This window comes from Salmo salar, chromosome ssa18 (genome assembly GCF_905237065.1).
Source record: "Salmo salar chromosome ssa18, Ssal_v3.1, whole genome shotgun sequence".
Lineage (NCBI taxonomy): Eukaryota > Metazoa > Chordata > Actinopteri > Salmoniformes > Salmonidae > Salmo > Salmo salar.
Genome location: NC_059459.1, coordinates 32,204,584 through 32,231,509, shown reverse-complemented (window position 1 = coordinate 32,231,509; position 26,926 = coordinate 32,204,584). Strand labels below are relative to the sequence as shown.

Below are 26,926 nucleotides of genomic sequence, written 5' to 3'. Positions count from 1 at the left end.
TCTGTCCTGCTCCTGTCTGTCCTCTCCTGTCTGTCCTCTCCTCTGTCCTGCTCCTGTCTGTCCTCTCCTGTCTGTCCTCTCCTGTCTGTCCTCTCCTGTCTGTCCTCTCCTCTGTCCTGCTCCTGTCTGTCCTCTCCTGTCTGTCCTCTCCTCTGTCCTCTCCTGTCTGTCCTCTCCTCTGTCCTGCTCCTGTCTGTCCTCTCCTGTCTGTCCTCTCCTCTGTCCTCTCCTGTCTGTCCTGCTCCTGTCTGTCCTCTCCTGTCTGTCCTGCTCCTGTCTGTCCTGCTCCTGTCTGTCCTCTCCTCTGTCCTCTCCTTCTGTCCTCTCCTGTCTGTCCTCTCCTCTGTCCTCTCCTCTGTCCTGCTCCTGTCTGTCCTCTCCTGTCTGTCCTCTCCTCTGTCCTCTCCTGTCTGTCCTGCTCCTGTCTGTCCTCTCCTGTCTGTCCTCTCCTGTCTGTCCTCTCCTGTCTGTCCTCTCCTGCTGTCCTGCTCCTGTCTGTCCTGCTCCTGTCTGTCCTCTCCTGTCTGTCCTCTCCTCTGTCCTGCTCCTGTCTGTCCTGCTCCTGTCTGTCCTCTCCTCTGTCCTGCTCCTGTCTGTCCTCTCCTCTGTCCTCTCCTGTCTGTCCTCTCCTCTGTCCTGCTCCTGTCTGTCCTCTACTTTCCTCTGTCTGTCCTCTACTCTCTCCTCCCTCTCCTCTCCTCTTCTCTCCATACTCTATAATACCTCCTTCTTCCTTCTAATATATAAAATAATGTAAATAAAATATACCATTTAGCAGACGCTTTCATGCGTGCATACATTTTTACATGTGGGTGGCGCGTGAATCGAACCCACAACCCTCCATACTCTCACCATAATCTCTCCATACACTCTCCTCCCTGTCATGCCCCTTGCAATACCTCGCTCTGTTCACTCTCTCCTGTCTTGTCCAGTACTCTCCTCTCTTCTATCACTCTCTCCTGTCTTGTCCAGTACTCTCCTCTCTTCATCACTCTCTCCTGTCTTGTCCAGTACTCTCCTCTCTTCATCACTCTCTCCTGTCTTGTCCAGTACTCTCCTCTCTTCATCACTCTCTCCTGTCTTGTCCAGTACTCTCCTCTCTTCATCACTCTCTCCTGTCTTGTCCAGTACTCTCCTCTCTTCTATCACTCTCTCCTGTCTTGTCCAGTACTCTCCTCTCTTCATCACTCTCTCCTGTCTTGTCCAGTACTCTCCTCTCTTCATCACTCTCTCCTGTCTTGTCCAGTACTCTCCTCTCTTCTATCACTCTCTCCTGTCTTGTCCAGTACTCTCCTCTCTTCTATCACTCTCTCCTGTCTTGTCCAGTACTCTCCTCTCTTCTATCACTCTCTCCTGTCTTGTCCAGTACTCTCCTCTCTTCTATCACTCTCTCATGTCTTGTCCAGTACTCTCCTCTCTTCATCACTCTCTCCTGTCTTGTCCAGTACTCTCCTCTCTTCTATCACTCTCTCCTGTCTTGTCCAGTACTCTCCTCTCTTCTATCACTCTCTCCTGTCTTGTCCAGTACTCTCCTCTCTTCCATCACTCTCTCCTGTCTTGTCCAGTACTCTCCTCTCTTCATCACTCTCTCCTGTCTTGTCCAGTACTCTCCTCTCTTCCATCACTCTCTCATGTCTTGTCCAGTACTCTCCTCTCTTCTATCACTCTCTCCTGTCTTGTCCAGTACTCTCCTCTCTTCATCACCCTCATCATCTATCCTTTCATCTTCTCTCCACACTCTGTAATACTTCCCCTCCTCTTTCCCTACATCTCTCCTCCCCTCTCCATCTCCTGTCCCCCCTCTCTTCTCCCCTCCTCTAATCTTCTCTCCTTCTCTTTCAATACAGTCTAGAAAAGTACACCTGTTAGCTTCTCCTCTACATTCTCTTTCCTGCAACTGGTAATCCATCAAAGTTATATGCTAGGCTATCAAACACATAGGAATACAATTCTCCATCCTCTTTCCTACCTACACAGTACAGTCGTGGCCAAAAGTTTTGAGAATGACGCAAATATAACTTTTCACAAAGTCTGCTGCCTCAGTTTGTATGATGGCAATTTGCATATACTCCAGAATATTATGAAGAGTGATCAGATGAATTGCAATTAATTGCAAAGTCCCTCTTTGCTATGCAAATGAACTGAATCCCCCAAAAACATTTCCACTGCATTTCAGCCCTGCCACAAAAGGACCAGCTGACATGTCAGAGATTCTCTCATTAACACAGGTGTGAGTGTTGACGAGGACAAGGCTGGAGATCACTCTGTCATGCTGATTGAGTTCGAATAACAGACTGGAAGCTTCAAAAGGAGGGTGGTGCTTTGAATCATTGTTCTTCCTCTGTCAATCATGGTTACCTGCAAGGAAACATGTGCCGTCATCATTGCTTTGCACAAAAAGGGCTTCACAGGCAAGGATATTGCTGCCAGTAAGATTGCACTTAAATCAACCATTTATCAGATCATCAAGAACTTCAAGGAGAGCGGTTCAATTGTTGTGAAGAAGGCTTCAGGGTGCCCAAGAAAGTCCAGCAAGCGCCAGGACCGTCTCCTAAAGTTGATTCAGCTGTGGGATCGGGGCACCACCAGTACAGAGCTTGCTCAGGAATGGCAGCAGGCAGGTGTGAGTGCATCTGCACGCACAGTGAGGCGAAGACTTTTGGAGGATGGCCCGGTGTCAAGAAGGGCAGCAAAGAATCCACCTCTCTCCAGGAAAAACATCAGTGACAGACTGATATTCTGCAAACGGTACAGGGATTGGAATGCTGAGGACTGAGGTAAAGTCATTTTCTCTGATGAATCCCCTTTCCGATTGTTTGGAGCATCCGGAAAAAAGCTTGTCCGGAGAAGACAAGGTGAGCGCTACCATCAGTCCTGTGTCATGCCAACAGTAAAGCATCCTGAGACCATTCATGTGTGGGGTTGCTTCTCAGCCAAGGGAGTGGGCTCACTCACAATTTTGCCTAAGAACACAGCCATGAATAAAGAATGGTACCAACACATCCTCCGAGAGCAACTTCTCCCAACCATCCAGGAACAGTTTGGTGACGAACAATGCCTTTTCCAGCATGATGGAGCACCTTGCCATAAGGCAAAAGTGACAACTAAGTGGCTCGGGGAACAAAACATCGATATTTTGGGTCCATGGCCAGGAAACTCCCCAGACCTTAATCCCATTGAGAACTTGTGGTCAATCCTCAAGAGGCGGGTGGACAAACAAAAACCCACAAATTCTGACCAACTCCAAGCATTGATTATGCATGAATGGGCTGCCATCAGTCAGGATATGGCCCAGAAGTTAATTGACAGCATTCCAGGGTGGATTGCAGAGGTCTTGAAAAAGAAGGGTCAACACTGCAAATATTGACTCTTTGCAACTTCATGTAATTGTCAGTAAAAGTCTTTGACACTTATGAAATGCTTGTAATTATATTTCAGTATCCCATAGTAACATCTGACAAAAATATCTAAAGACACTGTAGCAGCAAACTTTGTGAAAATTCTCATTTGTGTCATTCTCAAAACTTTTGGCCATGACTGTATATGATTTCACTGGAGATTGAACCCTGACCCTCATATCTCCAAGGCTGACAGGTCATTCTTCAAAGCCAGTGAGGCCACTGAACAAGGATCTGTTTCTGTGTCATAGTAACCGTGTTGATGTGTATGAGACGATGCTTCAACGTCCACCTACTAAACAAATCCTCCATTGGGACAATCAATCTCCTCCACTTCATAAAGCTGATTAAAAAGTGAATGATCATTCTCTCACTGCGTGTCCCTCTGTAAAGCTAAAGATAAAGTCAGTCTGGACTGCAAAACAGTTTCTCTAGGGTGGACAGTGTTTCTAGGGTGGACAGAGAAGGTTCAGTGTTTCTAGGGTGGACAGAGAAGGTTCAGTGTTTCTAGGGTGGACAGAGAAGGTTCAGTGTCTCTAGGGTGGACAGGGAAGATTCAGTGTTTCTAGGGTGGACAGAGAAGGTTCAGTGTTTCTAGGGTGGACAGAGAAGGTTCAGTGTTTCTAGGGTGGACAGGGAAGGTTCAGTGTTTCTAGGGTGGACAGGGAAGGTTCAGTGTTTCTAGGGTGGACACGGAAGGTTCAGTGTTTCTAGGGTGGACAGGGAAGGTTCAGTGTTTCTAGGGTGGACAGGGAAGGTTCAGTGTTTCTAGGGTAGACAGGGAAGGTTCAGTGTTTCTAGGGTGGACAGGGAAGGTTCAGTGTTTCTAGGGTGGACAGGGAAGGGTCAGTGTTTCTAGGGTGGACAGGGAAGGTTCAGTGTTTCTAGGGTGGACAGGGAAGGTTCAGTGTTTCTAGGGTGGACAGAGAAACGTCTGTGTTTCTAGGGTGGACAGGGAAGGTTCAGTGTTTCTAGGGTGGACAGGGAAGGTTCAGTGTTTCTAGGGTGGACAGGGAAGGTTCAGTGTTTCTAGGGTGGACAGGGAAGGTTCAGTGTTTCTAGGGTGGACAGGGAAGGTTCAGTGTCTCTAGGGTGGACAGGGAAGGGTCAGTGTTTCTAGGGTGGACAGGGAAGGTTCAGTGTTTCTAGGGTGGACAGGGAAGGGTCAGTGTTTCTAGGGTGGACAGGGAAGGTTCAGTGTTTCTAGGGTGGACAGGGAAGGTTCAGTTTCTCTAGGGTGGACAGGGAAGGTTCAGTGTTTCTAGGGTGGACAGGGAAGGTTCAGTTTCTCTAGGGTGGACAGGGAAGGTTCAGTGTTTCTAGGGTGGACAGGGAAGGTTCAGTTTCTCTAGGGTGGACAGAGAAGGTTCAGTGTTTCTAGGGTGGACAGGGAAGGTTCAGTGTTTCTAGGGTAGACAGGGAAGGTTCAGTGTTTCTAGGGTGGACGGGGAAGGTTCAGTGTTTCTAGGGTGGACGGGGAAGGTTCAGTGTTTCTAGGGTGGACAGGGAAGGTTCATGACTTATTATAATGAACTGACACTATGTTTTCTTCTTTTACAAAAGCTCTAGACCTACTGGTCAACACTCAACGTGTGTGTGTGTGTGTGTGTGTGTGTGTGTGTGTGTGTGTGTGTGTGTGTGTGTGTGTGTGTGTGTGTGTGTGTGTGTGTGTGTGTGTGTGTGTGTGTCAGTACACAACAGCAGGAGAGGAAGGGTGTCTCTCTAACAGAGCACTGAGAGAGACAACCCTTCCTGCACACTCACCTTTCAGACAGTGATTCAACAATATAAACACAGCTTTAGGACACACACACAGACGCACACACACACAACATCCAGCTGTGCATGTAAAACTGTAATTAGTCTGTCCTTTTCCTTTCCGATCTCAACAGGAAATGCTAGTTTCCTCTGTGTACTGCTGTAATCTTCTAGTGGTATGCTGAGTCAAGGCTTTACAGATTGACTGACAGGCTAACTATTTTTGGCATGGCTAACTAGCTAGCTAACTAGCTGGCTAATGTTTTTGTTTGAAAAATGCATCTGGGCAGGGTACCTGGTTTATTGTTTCACCTGGCTGCCAGTTCCTGATCTTCTGAAAACAACATGTGAGGAGTGGTGTGAAGCGTGAGAAGAATGGGAGACAGAGGAATACAACAGTGGTGAGACAGACGGCTCGTAGAGAAGACGACTGGATACTATTCTGAACTTTGTGTGGTGAGCTTTCTGGCGCCCAGAGCTGCTGAGGCATCACCCAAGTGGTGCTACACAGAGTGAAGGAGGAGACGTCCAGTGACTATAAGAGTCAGGCTGGTAACCAGACTTGCCCTCTACAAGATCACCTGACCAGCTCCCTCCGCTCAAGACATGAACTGACCCTCTCCATCTGCAGAGGATGCAGCTTTCAAACACCTGGCCTCTACTGGTTGACCTGTCATAATATATTGTTTGTATGTTTTTTGATCTTGAAGTTTACTACCTGTTTACTGGGTAGGGTTCATAAAGGTGTACTACCTGTTTACTGGTAGGGTTATAAAGGTTTACTACCTGTTTACTGGTAGGGTTCATAAAGGTTTATTACCTGTTTACTGGGTAGGGTTCATAAAGGTTTATTACCTGTCTACTGGTAGGCTTCATAAAGGTGTATTACCTGTTTACTGGGTAGGGTTCATAGAGGTTTACTACCTGTTTACTGGGTAGGGTTCATAAAGGTTTATTACCTGTTTACTGGTAGGGTTATAAAGGTTTACTACCTGTTTACTGGTAGGGTTCATAAAGGTTTATTACCTGTTTACTGGGTAGGGTTCATAAAGGTTTATTACCTGTCTACTGGTAGGCTTCATAAAGGTGTATTACCTGTTTACTGGGTAGGGTTCATAGAGGTTTACTACCTGTTTACTGGGTAGGGTTCATAAAGGTTTATTACCTGTCTACTGGTAAGGTTAATAAAGGTGTATTACCTGTTTACTGGTAGGGTTCATAAAGGTTTATTACCTGTTTACTGGGTAGGGTTCATAAAGGTTTACTACCTGTTTACTGGTAGGGTTATAAAGGTGTACTACCTGTTTACTGGTAGGCTTCATAAAGGTGTACTACCTGTTTACTGGTAGGGTTCATAAAGGTGTACTACCTGTTTACTGGGTAGGGTTCATAAAGGTTTATTACCTGTTTACTGGTAGGGTTCATAAAGGTTTACTACCTGTTTACTGGTAGGGTTATAAAGGTGTACTACCTGTTTACTGGTAGGGTTATAAAGGTGTACTACCTGTTTACTGGTAGGGTTCATAAAGGTTTACTACCTGTCTACTGGTAGGGTTATAAATGTGTACTACCTGTTTACTGGTAGGGTTATAAAGGTGTACTACCTGTTTACTGGTAGGGTTATAAAGGTTTACTACCTGTTTACTGGTAGGGTTCATAAAGGTTTACATCTTTGAAGCTGTTTGTGGTGAGTATTACACATTTTCAAAATGGCGCTTTACCCACGTGTGTTCTTTGTGTGTTCTTGCTCTGGCCAAAACCCATGGTTTCTGGGACCAATCAGAATGGTTAGAATGTGTTTGTGTTCTAGAAATCGTTGGGAGGTACTCAGATCCAGAGTCATTGCGGAGAAGAAACTAACGTCCGTGGGCGTGGCTTAGCGTTTGGCCGGAGCAAGGAGTTTGGAAAGGCAATAATTTTTATCCCATTGTCAATTTAAAGATGTTGTGTGTGTGTGTGTGTGTGTGTGTGTGTGTGTGTGTGTGTGTGTGTGTGTGTGTGTGTGTGTGTGTGTGTGTGTGTGTGTGTGTGTGTGTGTGTGTGTTCTGCTACAATAACAGCTTCATGCTCCCCCCATGCACTCACTCATGATGGACAAGCAGCGCAACACTTCAATGGCCCGATGCATTTTGCAGGACAAAACTTCTATTTGGCCATAAATCGGTTTTCTGATTTGCATTTTACAGGATTCGCCCCCCCCCAAAATGTGGGTGTTATTATATTTTGTGACGATTATGCAGATGAGGTTGGAGAGAAATGAATTCTTAACTACATTTTTGAAAGTGCAGAACGACATACTTGGGAATCTAGTTTTTAAACAATACAGCAAAAGAAGAGATTGTGCGAATAAATGACTGTAACAACAGTATCTCCCATTATGATCAAGACATTTTTCCAGGGTAGTAAAATGTGTAATTAGAAGCGTTGATGGTCTATTAAGATAAATTCTTCCCGAACGCATCCCTAATTACCGTGAAGGGGGGTCATTCCGTTGGTAATCCGAAGCGTTTTGGCACGCAAAAGTTAATCGGTGCCTCAAAGCGGAAAACTCTTTCACCAACACCATTCATCACCCCTGACTGACCCAAGTTTCTCTGCCACAGTCACACAACGCCAAACTTATAGGCTATATCTATTTTCTGGTTGATTTACAAGCCTAACCTTGGACACTACAATATTTAGGTTTCAAGGGTGAATGTAAAATAGGCTACAAATATTAGGTGGACGAATACCAAATCGGGCTTTAAGCAAGACCGAAGTCAAGTCACAGAACGGAGTTCTCCCTACCTTTGACTTTCGTTAAAGTGAGCACCGGGCTGTTGCAAGCGGACAGCGGGGCAACCCTGGCGGAATGTTTCTTCATAGTGACGAGCTCGGAAAGGCTGAGCTCTCCCCTCTTCGGCTACATCCCTGAATCTGGTGTGGTACCAATCTCTTCTGTGACTGACTGTGGGACTTTTGATGCTTCTTGTCTTTACTCTTCTCTAAACGTCGGATCAGCAGTTTCCCGCTACCTCTCTCGTCCTCTCTCGTGGATCCACCTTCTGCCCCTCCGTTCCTCAACTCTCCCTCAGTCGCTTTTCTTTCTTCTGATTCGATTCCCCTCCCTCATCCCCTCCCTCATTCCCTCCCTCCCTTCCCCGGTTCTGCAGTATCCCGCCAGAGCGTGAGGCTGAGCTATTTCTCTCTCTCTTCACATGTAAAACAGTAGAGGCAAATGCTGCAATTTGCCACGTCACGCGTGCCGCAGGCATCCACCATCTCCCTCACTTGCATTATCTCTCCTCCCCCGGCCCCTCTGTCCGTCCGGAGCCAGACGTGCCGTGCCCGCTGCCAGCCCACCAGACCTCCCGAAGCGCGGTTCCCGGAGGCAGGTGGTTGGTGACTCAGAGCCGGTTGCAGCTTGGAGATATGAGGAAGGATCGATCACGGCGGGCAGCGGTGAAACGGCTTGCATTGGAGAGGCAGGGATAGTGTGAGTGATCTGATGAGACTGGGGCTGATGTAGAGGGAAAATATACTGTAGCCTATCCGTCCTATTCAAGGGTTATATGAAGACACAAGGCTTGCATGGGGAGGCAGTTTTCCTCCTCAATAGAAAGTCTTGGAAAAATAAAATGTTCGCCAACCTGGTCTCAGAGCATTTCGTATTATTCTGTATGTAAATCTAGGACACATCATCTACTATGATATTTTACTTTTCGTATATGGTTTGTATTAATTTGTGGATGTCCATCAACAATTCCGTATGATATGTTACGAATTACAATTCATATTATATGTTACGAATTTGCAAAATGTACAATCAATATGCTATGAATTTGCCAAACATACTATATGTTACCAATTTGCAAAATGTATGATATGTTACAAATTCTAGCTAGGTGGCTAGGAGATGAATGTTAGCTAGCTGGCTAATGTTAGCTGGGTTTAGGGGTTAAGATTAGGGTTAAATTTAGAGTTAGGTTAAAGGGTTAAGGTTAGGGGAAGGGTTAGCTAAAAGAGTTAAGGTTAGGGTTATGATTAGGGTTATGATTAGGGTTATCTAACATGCTAAGTAGTTGCAAAGTAGCTCAAAAGTAGTAAGTAGTTGAAAAGTTGCTAATTAGCTAAAATTGTCTGTGATGAGATTTGAACTCACAACTTTTGGGTTGCTAGACGTTCGTGTTAAACGCCCGACCAACCACCCTACTTTCCTTTTTGCCCTAAGTAACCTTCTATCTGATGTAACCATACCAAACATAACACATCATACTAATTTGAGTGTCCCGGATTTATATTTAATATGTTACATCGAGTCTATGAGAACAGGCTGTTTAAGCAGCAGATTTGATCCAGTACACCGATTTTACACAGTGTGAGAAAATAAAACCACATAATACTGATTTATATTATCCCACTGGAATTCGTTTGTCTTTTGCTCTGGTTGAAAAATACACCTGCCATTATAACATTGTGTTATTACTAGTAGTAGGGTCTATTGAAGTTGCAAAATAAGCATTTTGTTTACAAGGCATTGCCTAAATAGCAACACCTTATAAATCCAATCAATCAAATTGTACTTAGCCTATATTAAACGTTAGAATCTAAGTTTGAATATTATCCTTGTTGTTCCTCAACATGTTTGATCAATACCCTGCTGATAGCCACTCCACCTCCACCCATTATCTTTCATAATGCTCTTCCTAAACCCGCTGGAGGATACAACGACAGACAGGCATCGCCCATTATCTTTCATAATGCTCTTCCTAAACCCACTGGAGGATACAACGACAGACAGGCATCGCCCATTATCTTTCATAATGCTCTTCCTAAACCCGCTGGAGGATACAACGACAGACAGGCATCGCCCATTATCTTTCATAATGCTCTTCCTAAACCCACTGGAGGATACAACGACAGACAGGCATCGCCCATTATCTTTCATAATGCTCTTCCTAAACCCGCTGGAGGATACAACGACAGACAGGCATCGCCCATTATCTTTCATAATGCTCTTCCTAAACCCACTGGAGGATACAACGACAGACAGGCATCATTCTCCCCAGGGCAGGTAGAAGTGACTGAGGATAACGTCTGTGTGGTGTGTGTGCCCTTCTCATATTAGTTCCCCCATGGGGCCTGTTCCAGCAATAAGAGGGCAGTTCAATTACTATAATGTTACATTCCAATAGAGACCCTCAACCTCACCCCCCCGGAAAGGTTACACTGATGACCTGTATGTGTGTGTGTGGCTATGTGTGTATGGTTGTGTGTCTGTGTGCACGTGCGTGTGCGCGTGTGTAAAATCTGTTGGGGGAGTGTGTACATGACTAAAAGAAGCCACTCTGAATAATTCACTGGCTAGACTCTTCCTCTTCACTAGATTCTACAGGCTCATATCCCCTGATCTGGTAACTAGGACAAGGGGTTGTACAGGCTAGAATCCCTGATCTGGTAACTAGGACAAGGGGTTGTACAGGCTAGAATCCCTGATCTGATAACTAGGACAAGGGGTTGTACAGGCTAGAATCCCTGATCTGATAACTAGGACAAGGGGTTGTACAGGCTAGAATCCCTGATCTGGTAACTAGGACAAGGGGTTGTACAGGCTAGAATCCCTGATCTGGTAACTAGGACAGGGGGTTGTACAGGCTAGAATCCCTGATCTGGTAACTAGGACAAGTGGTTGTACAGGCTAGAATCCCTGATCTGATAACTTAGAACAAGGGTTGTGTCCCAAATGGCACCCTATATTCCTCAAATTCAAATCTGGACCTTGAAGCTCGATCAAAAGATTTGTTTAATTCCTCCCTTCTTCCCCCTATGGGTCCTGGTCAAAAGTAGTGCACTATATAGGGAACAGAATGGAACCCAGAATCAAATCTCACGTGTCCTAACATTTTTTTTGAAGAGACTGTCACTAGACACAAAGTTTTCACAAAGTGCCAGGCTAGAGGTTCAAGGAAATGAATCTCTCGCTCTACTAACTACTGTAACTACTGTTCACTGTTGCCTTTCTTACACACCATTTCACCATTTCCTACACGACTGGAAAAGAGTCCTTAGTGCATGAAGAGCATGTTCCTTTCCAAACCCTCTTCCCCCAGTCCCCTCTTCCCCCAGTCCCCTCTTCCCCAGTCCCCTCTCCCCCCAGTCCCCTCTTCCCCAGTCCCCTCTTCCCCCAGTCCCCTCTTCCCTCAGTCCCCTCTTCCCCAGTCCCCTCTTCCCCAGTCCTCTCTTCCCCCAGTCCCCTCTTCCCCAGTCCCCTCTTCCCCCAGTCCCCTCTTCCCCCAGTCCCCTCTTCCCCAGTCCCCTCTTCCCCCAGTCCTCTCTTCCCCCAGTCCCCTCTTCCCCAGTCCCCTCTTCCCCCAGTCCTCTCTTCCCACAGTCCTCTCTTCCCCCAGTCCCCTCTTCCCCAGTCCTCTCTTCCCCCAGTCCTCTCTTCCCCCAGTCCCCTCTTCCCCAGTCTCTCTTCCCCCAGTCCTCTCTTCCCCCAGTCCTCTCTTCCCCCAGTCCTCTCTTCCCACAGTCCTCTCTTCCCCAGTCCCCTCTTCCCCAGTCCTCTCTTCCCCCAGTCCTCTCTTCCCCCAGTCCTCTCTTTACCAGTCCTCTCTTCCCTAGTCCCCTCTTCCCCAGTCTCTCTTCCCCCAGTCCTCTCTTCCCCCAGTCCTCTCTTCCCCAGTCCTCTCTTCCCACAGTCCTCTCTTCCCCAGTCCCCTCTTCCCCCAGTCCTCTCTTCCCCCAGTCCCCTCTTCCCCCAGTCCTCTTTTCCCCCAGTCCTCTCTTCCCCAGTCCTCTCTTCCCACAGTCCTCTCTTCCCCAGTCCCCTCTTCCCCCAGTCCTCTCTTCCCCAGTCCCCTCTTCCCCAGTCCTCTCTTCCCCCAGTCCCCTCTTCCCCAGTCCTCTCTTCCCCCAGTCCTCTCTTCCCACAGTCCTCTCTTCCCCAGTCCCCTCTTCCCCTCTTCCCCCAGTCCTCTCTTCCCCCAGTCCTCTTTTCCCCCAGTCCTCTCTTCCCCAGTCCTCTCTTCCCACAGTCCTCTCTTCCCCAGTCCCCTCTTCCCCCAGTCCTCTCTTCCCCAGTCCCCTCTTCCCCAGTCCTCTCTTCCCCCAGTCCCCTCTTCCCCCAGTCCTCTCTTCCCCCAGTCTTCTCTTCCCCAGTCCTCTCTTCCCACAGTCCTCTCTTCCCCAGTCCCCTCTTCCCCAGTCCCCTCTTCCCCCAGTCCTCTCTTCCCCCAGTCCTCTCTTTACCAGTCCTCTCTTCCCTAGTCCCCTCTTCCCCCAGTCTCTCTTCCCCCAGTCCTCTCTTCTTCCAGTCCTCGCTTCCTCCAGTCCTCTCTTCCCGCAGTCCTCTCTTCCCCAGTCCTCTCTTCCCACAGTCCTCTCTTCCCCAGTCCCCTCTTCCCCAGTCCTCTCTTCCCCCAGTCCCCTCTTCCCCCAGTCCTCTCTTCCCCCAGTCCTCTCTTCCCCCAGTCCCCTCTTCCCCCAGTCTCTCTTCCCCCAGTCCTCTCTTCCCCCAGTCCTCTCTTCCCCCAGTCCTCTCTTCCCACAGTCCTCTCTTCCCCAGTCCCCTCTTCCCCAGTCCTCTCTTCCCCCAGTCCTCTCTTTACCAGTCCTCTCTTCCCTAGTCCCCTCTTCCCCCAGTCTCTCTTCCCCCAGTCCTCTCTTCCCCCAGTCCTCTCTTCCCCAGTCCTCTCTTCCCACAGTCCTCTCTTCCCCAGTCCCCTCTTCCCCTCTTCCCCCAGTCCTCTCTTCCCCCAGTCCCCTCTTCCCCCAGTCCTCTTTTCCCCCAGTCCTCTCTTCCCCAGTCCTCTCTTCCCACAGTCCTCTCTTCCCCAGTCCCCTCTTCCCCCAGTCCTCTCTTCCCCAGTCCCCTCTTCCCCAGTCCTCTCTTCCCCCAGTCCCCTCTTCCCCCAGTCTTCTCTTCCCCAGTCCTCTCTTCCCACAGTCCTCTCTTCCCCAGTCCCCTCTTCCCCAGTCCCCTCTTCCCCCAGTCCTCTCTTCCCCCAGTCTTCTCTTCCCCAGTCCTCTCTTCCCACAGTCCTCTCTTCCCCAGTCCCCTCTTCCCCAGTCCCCTCTTCCCCCAGTCCTCTCTTCCCCCAGTCCTCTCTTCCCCCAGTCCTCTCTTCCCCCAGTCCTCTCTTCCCCCAGTCCTCTCTTCCCACAGTCCTCTCTTCCCCAGTCCCCTCTTCCCCTCTTCCCCCAGTCCTCTCTTCCCCCAGTCCCCTCTTCCCCCAGTCCTCTTTTCCCCCAGTCCTCTCTTCCCCAGTCCTCTCTTCCCACAGTCCTCTCTTCCCCAGTCCCCTCTTCCCCCAGTCCTCTCTTCCCCAGTCCCCTCTTCCCCAGTCCTCTCTTCCCCCAGTCCCCTCTTCCCCCAGTCCTCTCTTCCCCCAGTCTTCTCTTCCCCAGTCCTCTCTTCCCACAGTCCTCTCTTCCCCAGTCCCCTCTTCCCCAGTCCCCTCTTCCCCCAGTCCTCTCTTCCCCCAGTCCTCTCTTCCCCCAGTCCTCTCTTTACCAGTCCTCTCTTCCCTAGTCCCCTCTTCCCCCAGTCTCTCTTCCCCCAGTCCTCTCTTCTTCCAGTCCTCGCTTCCCCCAGTCCTCTCTTCCCGCAGTCCTCTCTTCCCCAGTCCTCTCTTCCCACAGTCCTCTCTTCCCCAGTCCCCTCTTCCCCAGTCCTCTCTTCCCCCAGTCCCCTCTTCCCCCAGTCCTCTCTTCCCCCAGTCCTCTCTTCCCCCAGTCCTCTCTTTACCAGTTGTTCCCACTAATATAATTGATTGGACAGTTTCTACCATTTTCCACTGCTCCCCGTGCGTCAGTGTCAGGGTCTGTGTTTGGGTTAGAGGGAAGAGACAGAAACAGACAGAAACAGAGGATGAGAGCTAATGGATGAGGAGATAGAGAGAGGGAAAGGGGGGGTGAGAGGGGAAGAGAGAGAGAGGGAGGGAGAGAGAAAAAGAGGGAGATGGATGAGGAGAGAGAGAGGGAGTGGGGGGAGAAAAGTGAGAGAGAGGAAGAGAGAGAGAGAGATAGAGAGAGAGAGAGAGAGAGAGAGAGAGGGAGGGGGGAGAAAGAAAGAGGGAGAAAGAAAGAGAGGGAAGAGAGAAAGAGAGAGAACGAAAGAGGTGATTACTACAAAAAAAGAGTGTGAGAGAGGATATGGAAGAGAGAGAGGGAAGAGAGGGAGAGAGATCTGCACAGGATGTTTGATGGATAATGTAAACACACTATAAACACCGTCAGGAACCAATCAGAGAGAGTCACACGCGTCATCATCCTGCAGGCTACAGGTGTGGCATGTCGGGATGTTATTGTGTGTGTGTATGTGTGTCTGTGTTCATGCTCATGCCTGCATGTGTGTCTGCGTTCATGCTCATGCCTGCATGTGTGTCTGCGTTCATGCTCATGCCTACATGTGTGTGTAAAACTGATCCTGCACTGTGTTTTTGACAGAAAGACCCCATGAGAAAACAGCAGAGTTTTTCCATAGAACAGTGTTTATCTGGTGGAGTGAGAGCCTGTTTACACCCATTACAGTAGCAGGGTGAATGGGCTGTAGAACAGATTACAGACTCCTACTATAGACCAGCATTCTCCACAGCATTTACACTCATATACAATACATCACTGACTTCTAAAACAGTGTGTAACTGTTTCACATGCAATAGCTCAGATCGTGTAAAGATCAATATAAAAGCTGGGCTGTCTCCAAAATGCCACCCTATTCCCTATAAACTGCACTACTTTTGACCAGGCCCCATATCGCTTTGCTCAAAAGTAGTGTACTAGCTAGGGAATAGGGTCCCTTTGGGATGCAACCCTGTCGAGCATCACATCTTGTTCATTTCATTAAAAGGGACTAGTGATTGCTGTAATTGGTTTTCTCCATGCAGCTTCACTCCCAGGGGTGTCTTGTGAGGTCATTAATACAATCAGACAGACAGACAGACAGACAGACAGACAGACAGACAGACAGACTGTTGCCTACGAAGATAACATTTAATTTCCCCTCTGCTCTCATTTCTTTGAGCTATAATGTCTTACCCCCACCTACATGTACAAATGACCTCCTCTAACCTGTAACCCCACCTACATGTACAAATGACCTCCTCTAACCTGTACCCCCACCTACATGTACAAATGACCCTCCTCTAACCTGTACCCCCACCTACATGTACAAATGACCTCCACTAACCTGTACCCCCACCTACATGTACAAACGACCTCCTCTAACCTGTACCCCCACCTACATGTACAAATGACCTCCTCTAACCTGTACACCCACCTACATGTACAAATGACCTCCTCTAACCTGTACCCCCACCTACATGTACAAATGACCTCCACTAACCTGTACCCCCACCTACATGTACAAATGACCTCCTCTAACCTGTACCCCCACCTACATGTACAAATGACCCTCCTCTAACCTGTACCCCCACCTACATGTACAAATGACCTCCACTAACCTGTACCCCCACCTACATGTACAAACGACCTCCTCTAACCTGTACCCCCACCTACATGTACAAATGACCTCCTCTAACCTGTACACCCACCTACATGTACAAATGACCTCCTCTAACCTGTACCCCCACCTACATGTACAAATGACCTCCTCTAACCTGTACCCCCACCTACATGTACAAATGACCTCCTCTAACCTGTACCCCCACCTACATGTACAAATGACCTCCACTAACCTGTACCCCCACCTACATGTACAAATGACCTCCTCTAACCTGTACCCCCACCTACATGTACAAATGACCCTCCTCTAACCTGTACCCCCACCTACATGTACAAACGACCTCCACTAACCTGTACCCCCACCTACATGTACAAATGACCTCCACTAACCTGTACACCCACCTACATGTACAAATGACCCTCCTCTAACCTGTACCCCCACCTACATGTACAAATGACCTCCTCTAACCTGTACCCCCCACCTACATGTACAAATGACCTCCACTAACCTGTACCCCCACCTACATGTACAAATGACCCTCCTCTAACCTGTACCCCCACCTACATGTACAAATGACCTCCACTAACCTGTACCCCCACCTACATGTACAAATGACCTCCACTAACCTGTACCCCCACCTACATGTACAAATGACCTCCTCTAACCTGTACCCCCACCTACATGTACAAATGACCCTCCTCTAACCTGTACCCCCACCTACATGTACAAATGACCTCCACTAACCTGTACCCCCACCTACATGTACAAATGACCCTCCTCTAACCTGTACCCCCACCTACATGTACAAATGACCTCCTCTAACCTGTACCCCCACCTACATGTACAAATGACCTCCTCTAACCTGTACCCCCACCTACATGTACAAATGACCTCCACTAACCTGTACCCCCACCTACATGTACAAATGACCTCCACTAACCTGTACACCCACCTACATGTACAAATGACCTCCACTAACCTGTACCCCCACCTACATGTACAAATGACCTCCACTAACCTGTACCCCCACCTACATGTACAAATGACCCTCCTCTAACCTGTACCCCCACCTACATGTACAAATGACCTCCACTAACCTGTACCCCCACCTACATGTACAAATGACCTCCTCTAACCTGTACCCCCCACCTACATGTACAAATGACCCTCCTCTAACCTGTACCCCCACCTACATGTACAAATGACCTCCTCTAAGCTGTACCCCCACCTACATGTACAAATGACCTCCTCTAACCTGTACCCCCACCTACATGTACAAATGACCTCCTCTAACCTGTACCCCCACCTACATGTACAAATGACCTCCACTAACCTGTACCCCCACCTACATGTACAAATGACCCTCCTCTAACCTGTACCCCCACCTACATGTACAAATGACCTCCACTAACCTGTACCCCCACCTACATGTACAAATGACCCTCCTCTAACCTGTACCCCCACCTACATGTACAAATGACCTCCACTAACCTGTACCCCCACCTACATGTACAAATGACCTCCACTAACCTGTACCCCCACCTACATGTACAAATGACCCTCCTCTAACCTGTACCCCCACCTACATGTACAAACGACCTCCTCTAACCTGTACCCCCACCTACATGTACAAATGACCTCCTCTAACCTGTACCCCCACCTACATGTACAAATGACCTCAACAAACCTGTACCCCCACCTACATGTACAAACGACCTCCACTAACCAGTACCCCCACCTACATGTACAAATGACCTCCTCTAACCTGTACACCCACCTACATGTACAAATGACCTCCACTAACCTGTACCCCCACCTACATGTACAAATGACCTCCTCTAACCTGTACCCCCACCTACATGTACAAATGACCTCCTCTAACCTGTACACCCACCTACATGTACAAATGACCTCCACTAACCTGTACCCCCACCTACATGTACAAATGACCTCCTCTAACCTGTACCCCCACCTACATGTACAAATGACCTCCTCTAACCTGTACCCCCACCTACATGTACAAATGACCTCCTCTAACCTGTACACCCACCTACATGTACAAATGACCCTCCTCTAACCTGTACCCCCACCTACATGTACAAATGACCTCCTCTAACCTGTACCCCCACCTACATGTACAAATGACCTCCTCTAACCTGTACCCCCACCTACATGTACAAATGACCTCCTCTAACCTGTACACCCACCTACATGTACAAATGACCCTCCACTAACCTGTACCCCCACCTACATGTACAAATGACCCTCCTCTAACCTGTACCCCCACCTACATGTACAAATGACCTCCTCTAACCTGTACACCCACCTACATGTACAAATGACCTCCACTAACCTGTACCCCCACCTACATGTACAAATGACCTCCTCTAACCTGTACCCCCACCTACATGTACAAATGACCCTCCACTAACCTGTACCCCCACCTACATGTACAAATGACCTCCTCTAACCTGTACCCCCACCTACATGTACAAATGACCCTCCTCTAACCTGTACCCCACCTACATGTACAAATGACCTCCACTAACCTGTACCCCCACCTACATGTACAAACGACCTCCACTAACCTGTACCCCCACCTACATGTACAAACGACCTCCACTAACCTGTACCCCCACCTACATGTAAAAATGACCTCCACTAACTTGTACCCCCACCTACATGTACAAATGACCTCCACTAACTTGTACCCCCACCTACATGTACAAATGACCTCCTCTAACCTGTACCCCCACCTACATGTACAAATGACCTCCTCTAACCTGTACCCCCACCTACATGTACAAATGACCTCCTCTAACCTGTACCCCCACCTACATGTACAAATGACCTCCTCTAACCTGTACCCCCACCTACATGTACAAATGACCTCCTCTAACCTGTACCCCCACCTACATGTACAAATGACCTCCTCTAACCTGTACCCCCACCTACATGTACAAATGACCTCCTCTAACCTGTACCCCCACCTACATGTACAAATGACATCCTCTAACCTGTACCCCCACCTACATGTACAAATGACCTCCACTAACCTGTACCCCCACCTACATGTACAAATGACCTCCTCTAAACTGTACCCCCAAATACATGTACAAATGACCCTCCTCTAACCTGTACCCCCACCTACATGTACAAATGACCTCCTCTAACCTGTACCCCTACCTACATGTACAAATGACCCTCCTCTAACCTGTACCCCCACCTACATGTACAAATGACCTCCTCTAACCTGTACCCCCACCTACATGTGCAAATGACCTCCACTAACCTGTACCCCCACCTACATGTACAAATGACCTCCTCTAACCTGTACCCCCACCAACATGTACAAATGACCTCCACTAACCTGTACCCCCACCTACATGTACAAATGACCTCCACTAACCTGTACCCCCACCTACATGTACAAATGACCTCCACTAACCTGTACCCTCACCTACATGTACAAATGACCTCCTCTAACCTGTACCCCCACCTACATGTACAAATTGTCTCCACTAACTGTACCCCCACCTACATGTACAAATGACCTCCTCTAACCTGTACCCCCACCTACATGTACAAATGACCTCCTCTAACCTGTACCCCCACCTACATGTACAAATGACCTCCTCTAACCTGTACCCCCACCTACATGTACAAATGACCTCCTCTAACCTGTACCCCCACCTACATGTACAAATGACCCTCCACTAACCTGTACCCCCACCTACATGTACAAATGACCTCCTCTAACCTGTACCCCCACATACATGTACAAATTACCTCCTCTAACCTGTACACCCACCTACATTTACAAATGACCTCCACTAACCTGTACCCCCACCTACATGTACAAATGACTTCCACTAACCTGTACCCCCACCTACATGTACAAATGACCCTCCTCTAACCTGTACCCCCACCTACATGTACAAATGACCCTCCACTAACCTGTACCCCCACCTACATGTACAAATGACCTCCACTAACCTGTACCCCCACCTACATGTACAAATGACCTCCTCTAACCTGTACCCCCACCTACATGTACAAATGACCCTCCTCTAACCTGTACCCCCACCTACATGTACAAACGACCTCCTCTAACCTGTACCCCCACCTACATGTACAAATGACCTCCTCTAACCTGTACCCCCACCTACATGTACAAATGACCTCCACTAACCTGTACCCCCACCTACATGTACAAATGACCCTCCTCTAACCTGTACCCCCACCTACATGTACAAATGACCTCCACTAACCTGTACCCCCACCTACATGTACAAATGACCCTCCTCTAACCTGTACCCCCACCTACATGTACAAATGACCTCCACTAACCTGTACCCCCCACCTACATGTACAAATGACCTCCACTAACCTGTACCCCCACCTACATGTACAAATGACCCTCCTCTAACCTGTACCCCCACCTACATGTACAAACGACCTCCTCTAACCTGTACCCCCACCTACATGTACAAATGACCTCCTCTAACCTGTACCCCCACCTACATGTACAAATGACCTCAACAAACCTGTACCCCCACCTACATGTACAAACGACCTCCACTAACCTGTACCCCCACCTACATGTACAAATGACCTCCTCTAACCTGTACACCCACCAACATGTACAAATGACCTCCACTAACCTGTACCCCCACCTACATGTACAAATGACCTCCTCTAACCTGTACACCCACCTACATGTACAAATGACCTCCACTAACCTGTACCCCCACCTACATGTACAAATGACCTCCTCTAACCTGTACCCCCCACCTACATGTACAAATGACCTCCTCTAACCTGTACCCCCACCTACATGTACAAATGACCTCCTCTAACCTGTACACCCACCTACATGTACAAATGACCCTCCTCTAACCTGTACCCCCACCTACATGTACAAATGACCTCCTCTAACCTGTACCCCCACCTACATGTACAAATGACCTCCTCTAACCTGTACCCCCACCTACATGTACAAATGACCTCCTCTAACCTGTACACCCACCTACATGTACAAATGACCCTCCAGTAACCTATACCCCCACCTACATGTACAAATGACCCTCCTCTAACCTGTACCCCCACCTACATGTACAAATGACCTCCTCTAACCTGTACACCCACCTACATGTACAAATGACCGCCACTAACCTGTACCCCCACCTACATGTACAAATGACCTCCTCTAACCTGTACCCCCACCTACATGTACAAATGACCCTCCACTAACCTGTACCCCCACCTACATGTACAAATGACCTCCTCTAACCTGTACCCCCACCTACATGTACAAATGACCCTCCTCTAACCTGTACCCCACCTACATGTACAAATGACCTCCACTAACCTGTACCCCCACCTACATGTACAAACGACCTCCACTAACCTGTACCCCCACCTACATGTACAAACGACCTCCACTAACCTGTACCCCCACCTACATGTAAAAATGACCTCCACTAACTTGTACCCCCACCTACATGTACAAATGACCTCCACTAACTTGTACCCCCACCTACATGTACAAATGACCTCCTCTAACCTGTACCCCCACCTACATGTACAAATGACCTCCTCTAACCTGTACCCCCCACCTACATGTACAAATGACCTCCTCTAACCTGTACCCCCACCTACATGTACAAATGACCTCCTCTAACCTGTACCCCCACCTACATGTACAAATGACCTCCTCTAACCTGTACCCCCACCTACATGTACAAATGACCTCCTCTAACCTGTACCCCCACCTACATGTACAAATGACCTCCACTAACCTGTACCCCCACCTACATGTACAAACGACCTCCACTAACCTGTACCCCCACCTACATGTACAAACGACCTCCACTAACCTGTACCCCCACCTACATGTACAAATGACCTCCACTAACTTGTACCCCCACCTACATGTACAAATGACCTCCACTAACTTGTACCCCCCACCTACATGTACAAATGACCTCCTCTAACCTGTACCCCCACCTACATGTACAAATGACCTCCTCTAACCTGTACCCCCACCTACATGTACAAATGACCTCCTCTAACCTGTACCCCCACCTACATGTACAAATGACCTCCTCTAACCTGTACCCCCACCTACATGTACAAATGACCTCCTCTAACCTGTACCCCCACCTACATGTACAAATGACCTCCTCTAACCTGTACCCCCACCTACATGTACAAATGACCTCCTCTAACCTGTACCCCCACCTACATGTACAAATGACCTCCTCTAACCTGTACCCCCACCTACATGTACAAATGACCTCCTCTAACCTGTACCCCCACCTACATGTACAAATGACCTCCACTAACCTGTACCCCCACCTACATGTACAAATGACCTCCTCTAAACTGTACCCCCAACTACATGTACAAATGACCCTCCTCTAACCTGTACCCCCACCTACATGTACAAATGACCTCCTCTAACCTGTACCCCCACCTACATGTACAAATGACCCTCCTCTAACCTGTACCCCCACCTACATGTACAAATGACCTCCTCTAACATGTACCCCCACCTACATGTGCAAATGACCTCCACTAACCTGTACCCCCACCTACATGTACAAATGACCTCCTCTAACCTGTACCCCCACCAACATGTACAAATGATCTCCACTAACCTGTACCCCCACCTACATGTACAAATGACCTCCACTAACCTGTACCCCCACCTACATGTACAAATGACCTCCACTAACCTGTACCCTCACCTACATGTACAAATGACCTCCTCTAACCTGTACCCCCACCTACATGTACAAATTGTCTCCACTAACTGTACCCCCACCTACATGTACAAATGACCTCCTCTAACCTGTACCCCCACCTACATGTACAAATGACCTCCTCTAACCTGTACCCCCACCTACATGTACAAATGACCTCCTCTAACCTGTACCCCCACCTACATGTACAAATGACCTCCTCTAACCTGTACCCCCACCTACATGTACAAATGACCCTCCACTAACCTGTACCCCCACCTACATGTACAAATGACCTCCTCTAACCTGTACCCCCCACCTACATGTACAAATTACCTCCTCTAACCTGTACACCCACCTACATGTACAAATGACCTCCACTAACCTGTACCCCCACCTACATGTACAAATGACCTCCACTAACCTGTACCCCCACCTACATGTACAAATGACCCTCCTCTAACCTGTACCCCCACCTACATGTACAAATGACCCTCCACTAACCTGTACCCCCACCTACATGTACAAATGACCTCCTCTAACCTGTACCCCCACCTACATGTACAAATTACCTCCTCTAACCTGTACACCCACCTACATGTACAAATGACCTCCACTAACCTGTACCCCCACCTACATGTACAAATGACCTCCACTAACCTATACCCCCACCTACATGTACAAATGACCTCCTCTAACCTGTACCCCCACCTACATGTACAAATGACCTCCACTAACCTGTACCCCCACCTACATGTACAAATGACCTCCTCTAACCTGTACCCCCACCTACATGTACAAATGACCCTCCTCTAACTTGTACCCCCACCTACATGTACAAATGACCTCCTCTAACCTGTACCCCCACCTACATGTACAAACGACCTCCACTAACCTGTACCCCCACCTACATGTACAAATGACCTCCTCTAACCTGTACCCCCACCTACATGTACAAATGACCTCCTCTAACCTGTACCCCACCTACATGTACAAATGACCTCCACTAACCTGTACCCCCACCTACATGTACAATTGACCTCCACTAACCTGTACCCTCACCTACATGTACAAATGACCTCCACTAACCTGTACCCCCACCTACATGTACAAATGACCTCAACAAACCTGTACCCCCGCACATTGACTCGGTACCGGTACCCCCTGAATATAACCTCCACATTGACCCGGTACCGGTACTCCCTGTATATAACCTCCACATTGACTCGGTACCGGTACTCCCTGTATATAACCTCCACATTGACTCGGTACCAGTACTCCCTGTATATAACCTCCACATTGACTCGGTACCAGTACTCCCTGTATATAACCTCCACATTGACTCTGTACCGGTACCCCCTGTATATAACCTCCACATTGACTCGGTACCAGTACTCCCTGTATATAACCTCCACATTGACTCGGTACCAGTACTCCCTGTATATAACCTCCACATTGACTCGGTACCGGTACTCCCTGTATATAACCTCCACATTGACTCGGTACCGGTACTCCCTGTATATAACCTCCACATTGACTCGGTACCAGTACTCCCTGTATATAACCTCCACATTGACTCGGTACCAGTACTCCCTGTATATAACCTCCACATTGACTCGGTACCAGTACTCCCAGTATATAACCTCCACATTGACTCGGTACCGGTACTCCCTGTATATAACCTCCACATTGACTCGGTACCAGTACTCCCTGTATATAACCTCCACATTGACTCGGTACCAGTACTCCCTGTATATAACCTCCACATTGACTCAGTACCAGTACTCCCTGTATATAACCTCCACATTGACTCGGTACCAGTACTCCCTCTATATAACCTCCACATTGTTGGTTAAGGGCTTGTAAGTAAGCATTTCACGGTAAGGTCTACACCTGTTGTATTCTGCGCATGTGAAAAATAACATTTAAATGATTTTATGATGAAGTATGTGTGTGTGTGTGTGTCTTTGTATGTGAGTGTGTGTGTGTCTGAGTGTATTTGTGTGTTTTTCCTCCGTAAATAACATCTCACTCTCCCTCTGCTCTCAGTCCTATCCCTGTGAGCCCTGGTTGGGCTGCAGAAGATTGGGAGAAGTTGACGTTAATCAGAAAGGAGGAAACTAGCTGTCAGGAGTTATAGAAGCCATCACTCAATGAGGACTCTGAATATGTATAGTATTATCCCTCTCTCTCTCTCTCTCTCTCGCTCCCCCCTCTCCCTCTCTTAGTAGATACAAACAGGTGTTATTCAGCGCTGTGCTGCTCTTGAGTCCCAGTGAGACAGAGACAGCTCCACTCCCAGCCACATCTCTAATTAGCTCTCTGGATGCTTCACAAAATGTTGAGAGGATTATACGTGGACATAAACACCTCTCCCCATTGGCTATGTCCCTGCAGCCGGACCCAGACCCAGACCCAGACCCGGACCCACAGGGGAGCTGGCGCCCAGATAAAGGGAGTCAGAGGGGAATGTTCTCTAGATGGAACTAATAGGTTTAAAATCCTCCCACGGTGATAGTGTGAAATAGGCAGGAATGGAAGGGTATTATCTTTCTACTTCCATGTCTAGGACAGCCTAGAATCTCTGATTCAACTGTATGGGCATATATATGTGCATTTAAAGGGGCAATCTGCAGTTCAAACCACAATAACAGTCACCCTGCCACTGTTTAACAGCAGAGGGATATGGCTGGATAAACATAACCACTCAAATTCCTAGACAGAGCTATGGATGCCAGGACTGACCTTCCATGACATCAAAATGATCCTTTTTAAGGCTTTTTGAGGCTATAAGTGTTTGTTTCCAAACAATAGAGTAAAACAAGCTGATATTTTGGGTTCTGATGAGGTATGAAACTACAAGCTCATCAGGCTGCAGATCTATTCTTTGACAATCAATGGGCATATATCAGACATGTTCAAAGTTAAAAACAAACAGATGTTCTGTACCAATCGCAGATTGCCCCTTGCCTAGCCATGCCTAGCTAACTTGTAGTTAACGTGTCATTTATTGAAACATATTATACTATAGCATTTATGGCTCATTTGTTGATCTGATATGATCTGTATTTATCAGGGAGAATGTAGTAATGTTGTCTGGTGGAGATACAGTAGCTCAGGTAGCTTTGACCTAGAAAAACGGTTCACTTCCCATAGTCTGCCTTGTGAGACTAATAACCATGGATGAAAAGCAGTCTGCCTTGTGAGGCTAATAACCATGGCTGAAAAGCAGTCTGCCTTGTGAGGCTAATAACCATGGATGAAAAGCAGTCTGCCTTGTGAGACTAATAACCATGGATGAAAAGTAGTCTGCCTTGTGAGGCTAATAACCATGGATGAAAAGCAGTCTGCCTTGTGAGACTAATAACCATGGATGAAAAGCAGTCTGCCTTGTGAGGCTAATAACCATGGCTGAAAAGCAGTCTGCCTTGTGAGGCTAATAACCATGGATGAAAAGCAGTCTGCCTTGTGAGGCTAATAACCATGGATGAAAAGCAGTCTGCCTTGTGAGACTAATAACCATGGATGAAAAGCAGTCTGCCTTGTGAGGCTAATAACCATGGCTGAAAAGCAGTCTGCCTTGTGAGGCTAATAACCATGGATGAAAAGCAGTCTGCCTTGTGAGACTAATAACCATGGATGAAAAGTAGTCTGCCTTGTGAGGCTAATAACCATGGATGAAAAGCAGTCTGCCTTGTGAGACTAATAACCATGGATAAAAAGCAGTCTGCCTTGTGAGGCTAATAACCATGGATGAAAAGCAGTCTGCCTTGTGAGGCTAATAACCATGGATGAAAAGCAGTCTGCCTTGTGAGACTAATAACCATGGATGAAAAGCAGTCTGCCTTGTGAGGCTAATAACCATGGATGAAAAGCAGTCTGCCTTGTGAGGCTAATAACCATGGATGAAAAGTAGTCTGCCTTGTGAGGCTAATAACCATGGATGAAAAGCAGTCTGCCTTGTGAGACTAATAACCATGGATGAAAAGCAGTCTGCCTTGTGAGGCTAATAACCATGGATGAAAAGCAGTCTGCCTTGTGAGGCTAATAACCATGGATGAAAAGCAGTCTGCCTTGTGAGGCTAATAACCATGGATGAAAAGGAAAAGTGCTTCTTATATTTGTATCCTCTCACCGTCTCAGAATAGTGCTGGAAAAGGATGCTGAGGCAAGGAGGAGGAGGAAAAACAACAGGAGAGTGTGGGGAGGGGGGTGAGTGTTGAGGTGGGGGCTGTGTGTGTGTGTGTGTGTGTGTGTGTGTGTGTGTGTGTGTGTGTGTGTGTGTGTGTGTGTGTGTGTGTGTGTGTGTGTGTGTGTGTGTGTGTGTGTGTGTGTGGTCACCTGGAGGCTTGTGTGTGGATGGGTTTGATCTTCCTTTGTATTCAGTCAGTGATATAAGTCTATGACTCACTTCCTGAATATCTCTCTTTTTTATGTCTCTATCTCTCCTCTCCTCCTCTCTCTACCTCTCTAGCTCCTCTCTCTCTATCTCTCCTCTCCTCCTCTCTCTCTCTACCTCTCTAGCTCCTCTCTCTACCTCTCTCTCTCTAGCTTCTCTACCTCTCTAGCTCCTCTCT

At 48.0% G+C, this 26,926-nt stretch overlaps 1 protein-coding gene across 2 annotated transcripts in view; it reads right to left on the bottom strand.

Moving 5' to 3' along the window:
• Positions 1 to 26,926, bottom strand: part of LOC106595966 (putative thiamine transporter SLC35F3) — a 201,708-nt gene that overhangs the window by 101,031 nt on the left and 73,751 nt on the right. The window contains exon 1 of one of the 2 annotated variants that reach the window (XM_045701038.1): positions 7,944 to 8,668. The exons of the other annotated variant lie outside the window; for it this stretch is intronic. Within the exon in view, the coding sequence (XP_045556994.1) occupies positions 7,944 to 8,019 (76 nt within the window). The 5' untranslated portion in view covers positions 8,020 to 8,668. Of the gene's footprint in view, positions 1 to 7,943; positions 8,669 to 26,926 lie in introns of those variants that run through there. 2 annotated transcript variants of the gene reach the window in all.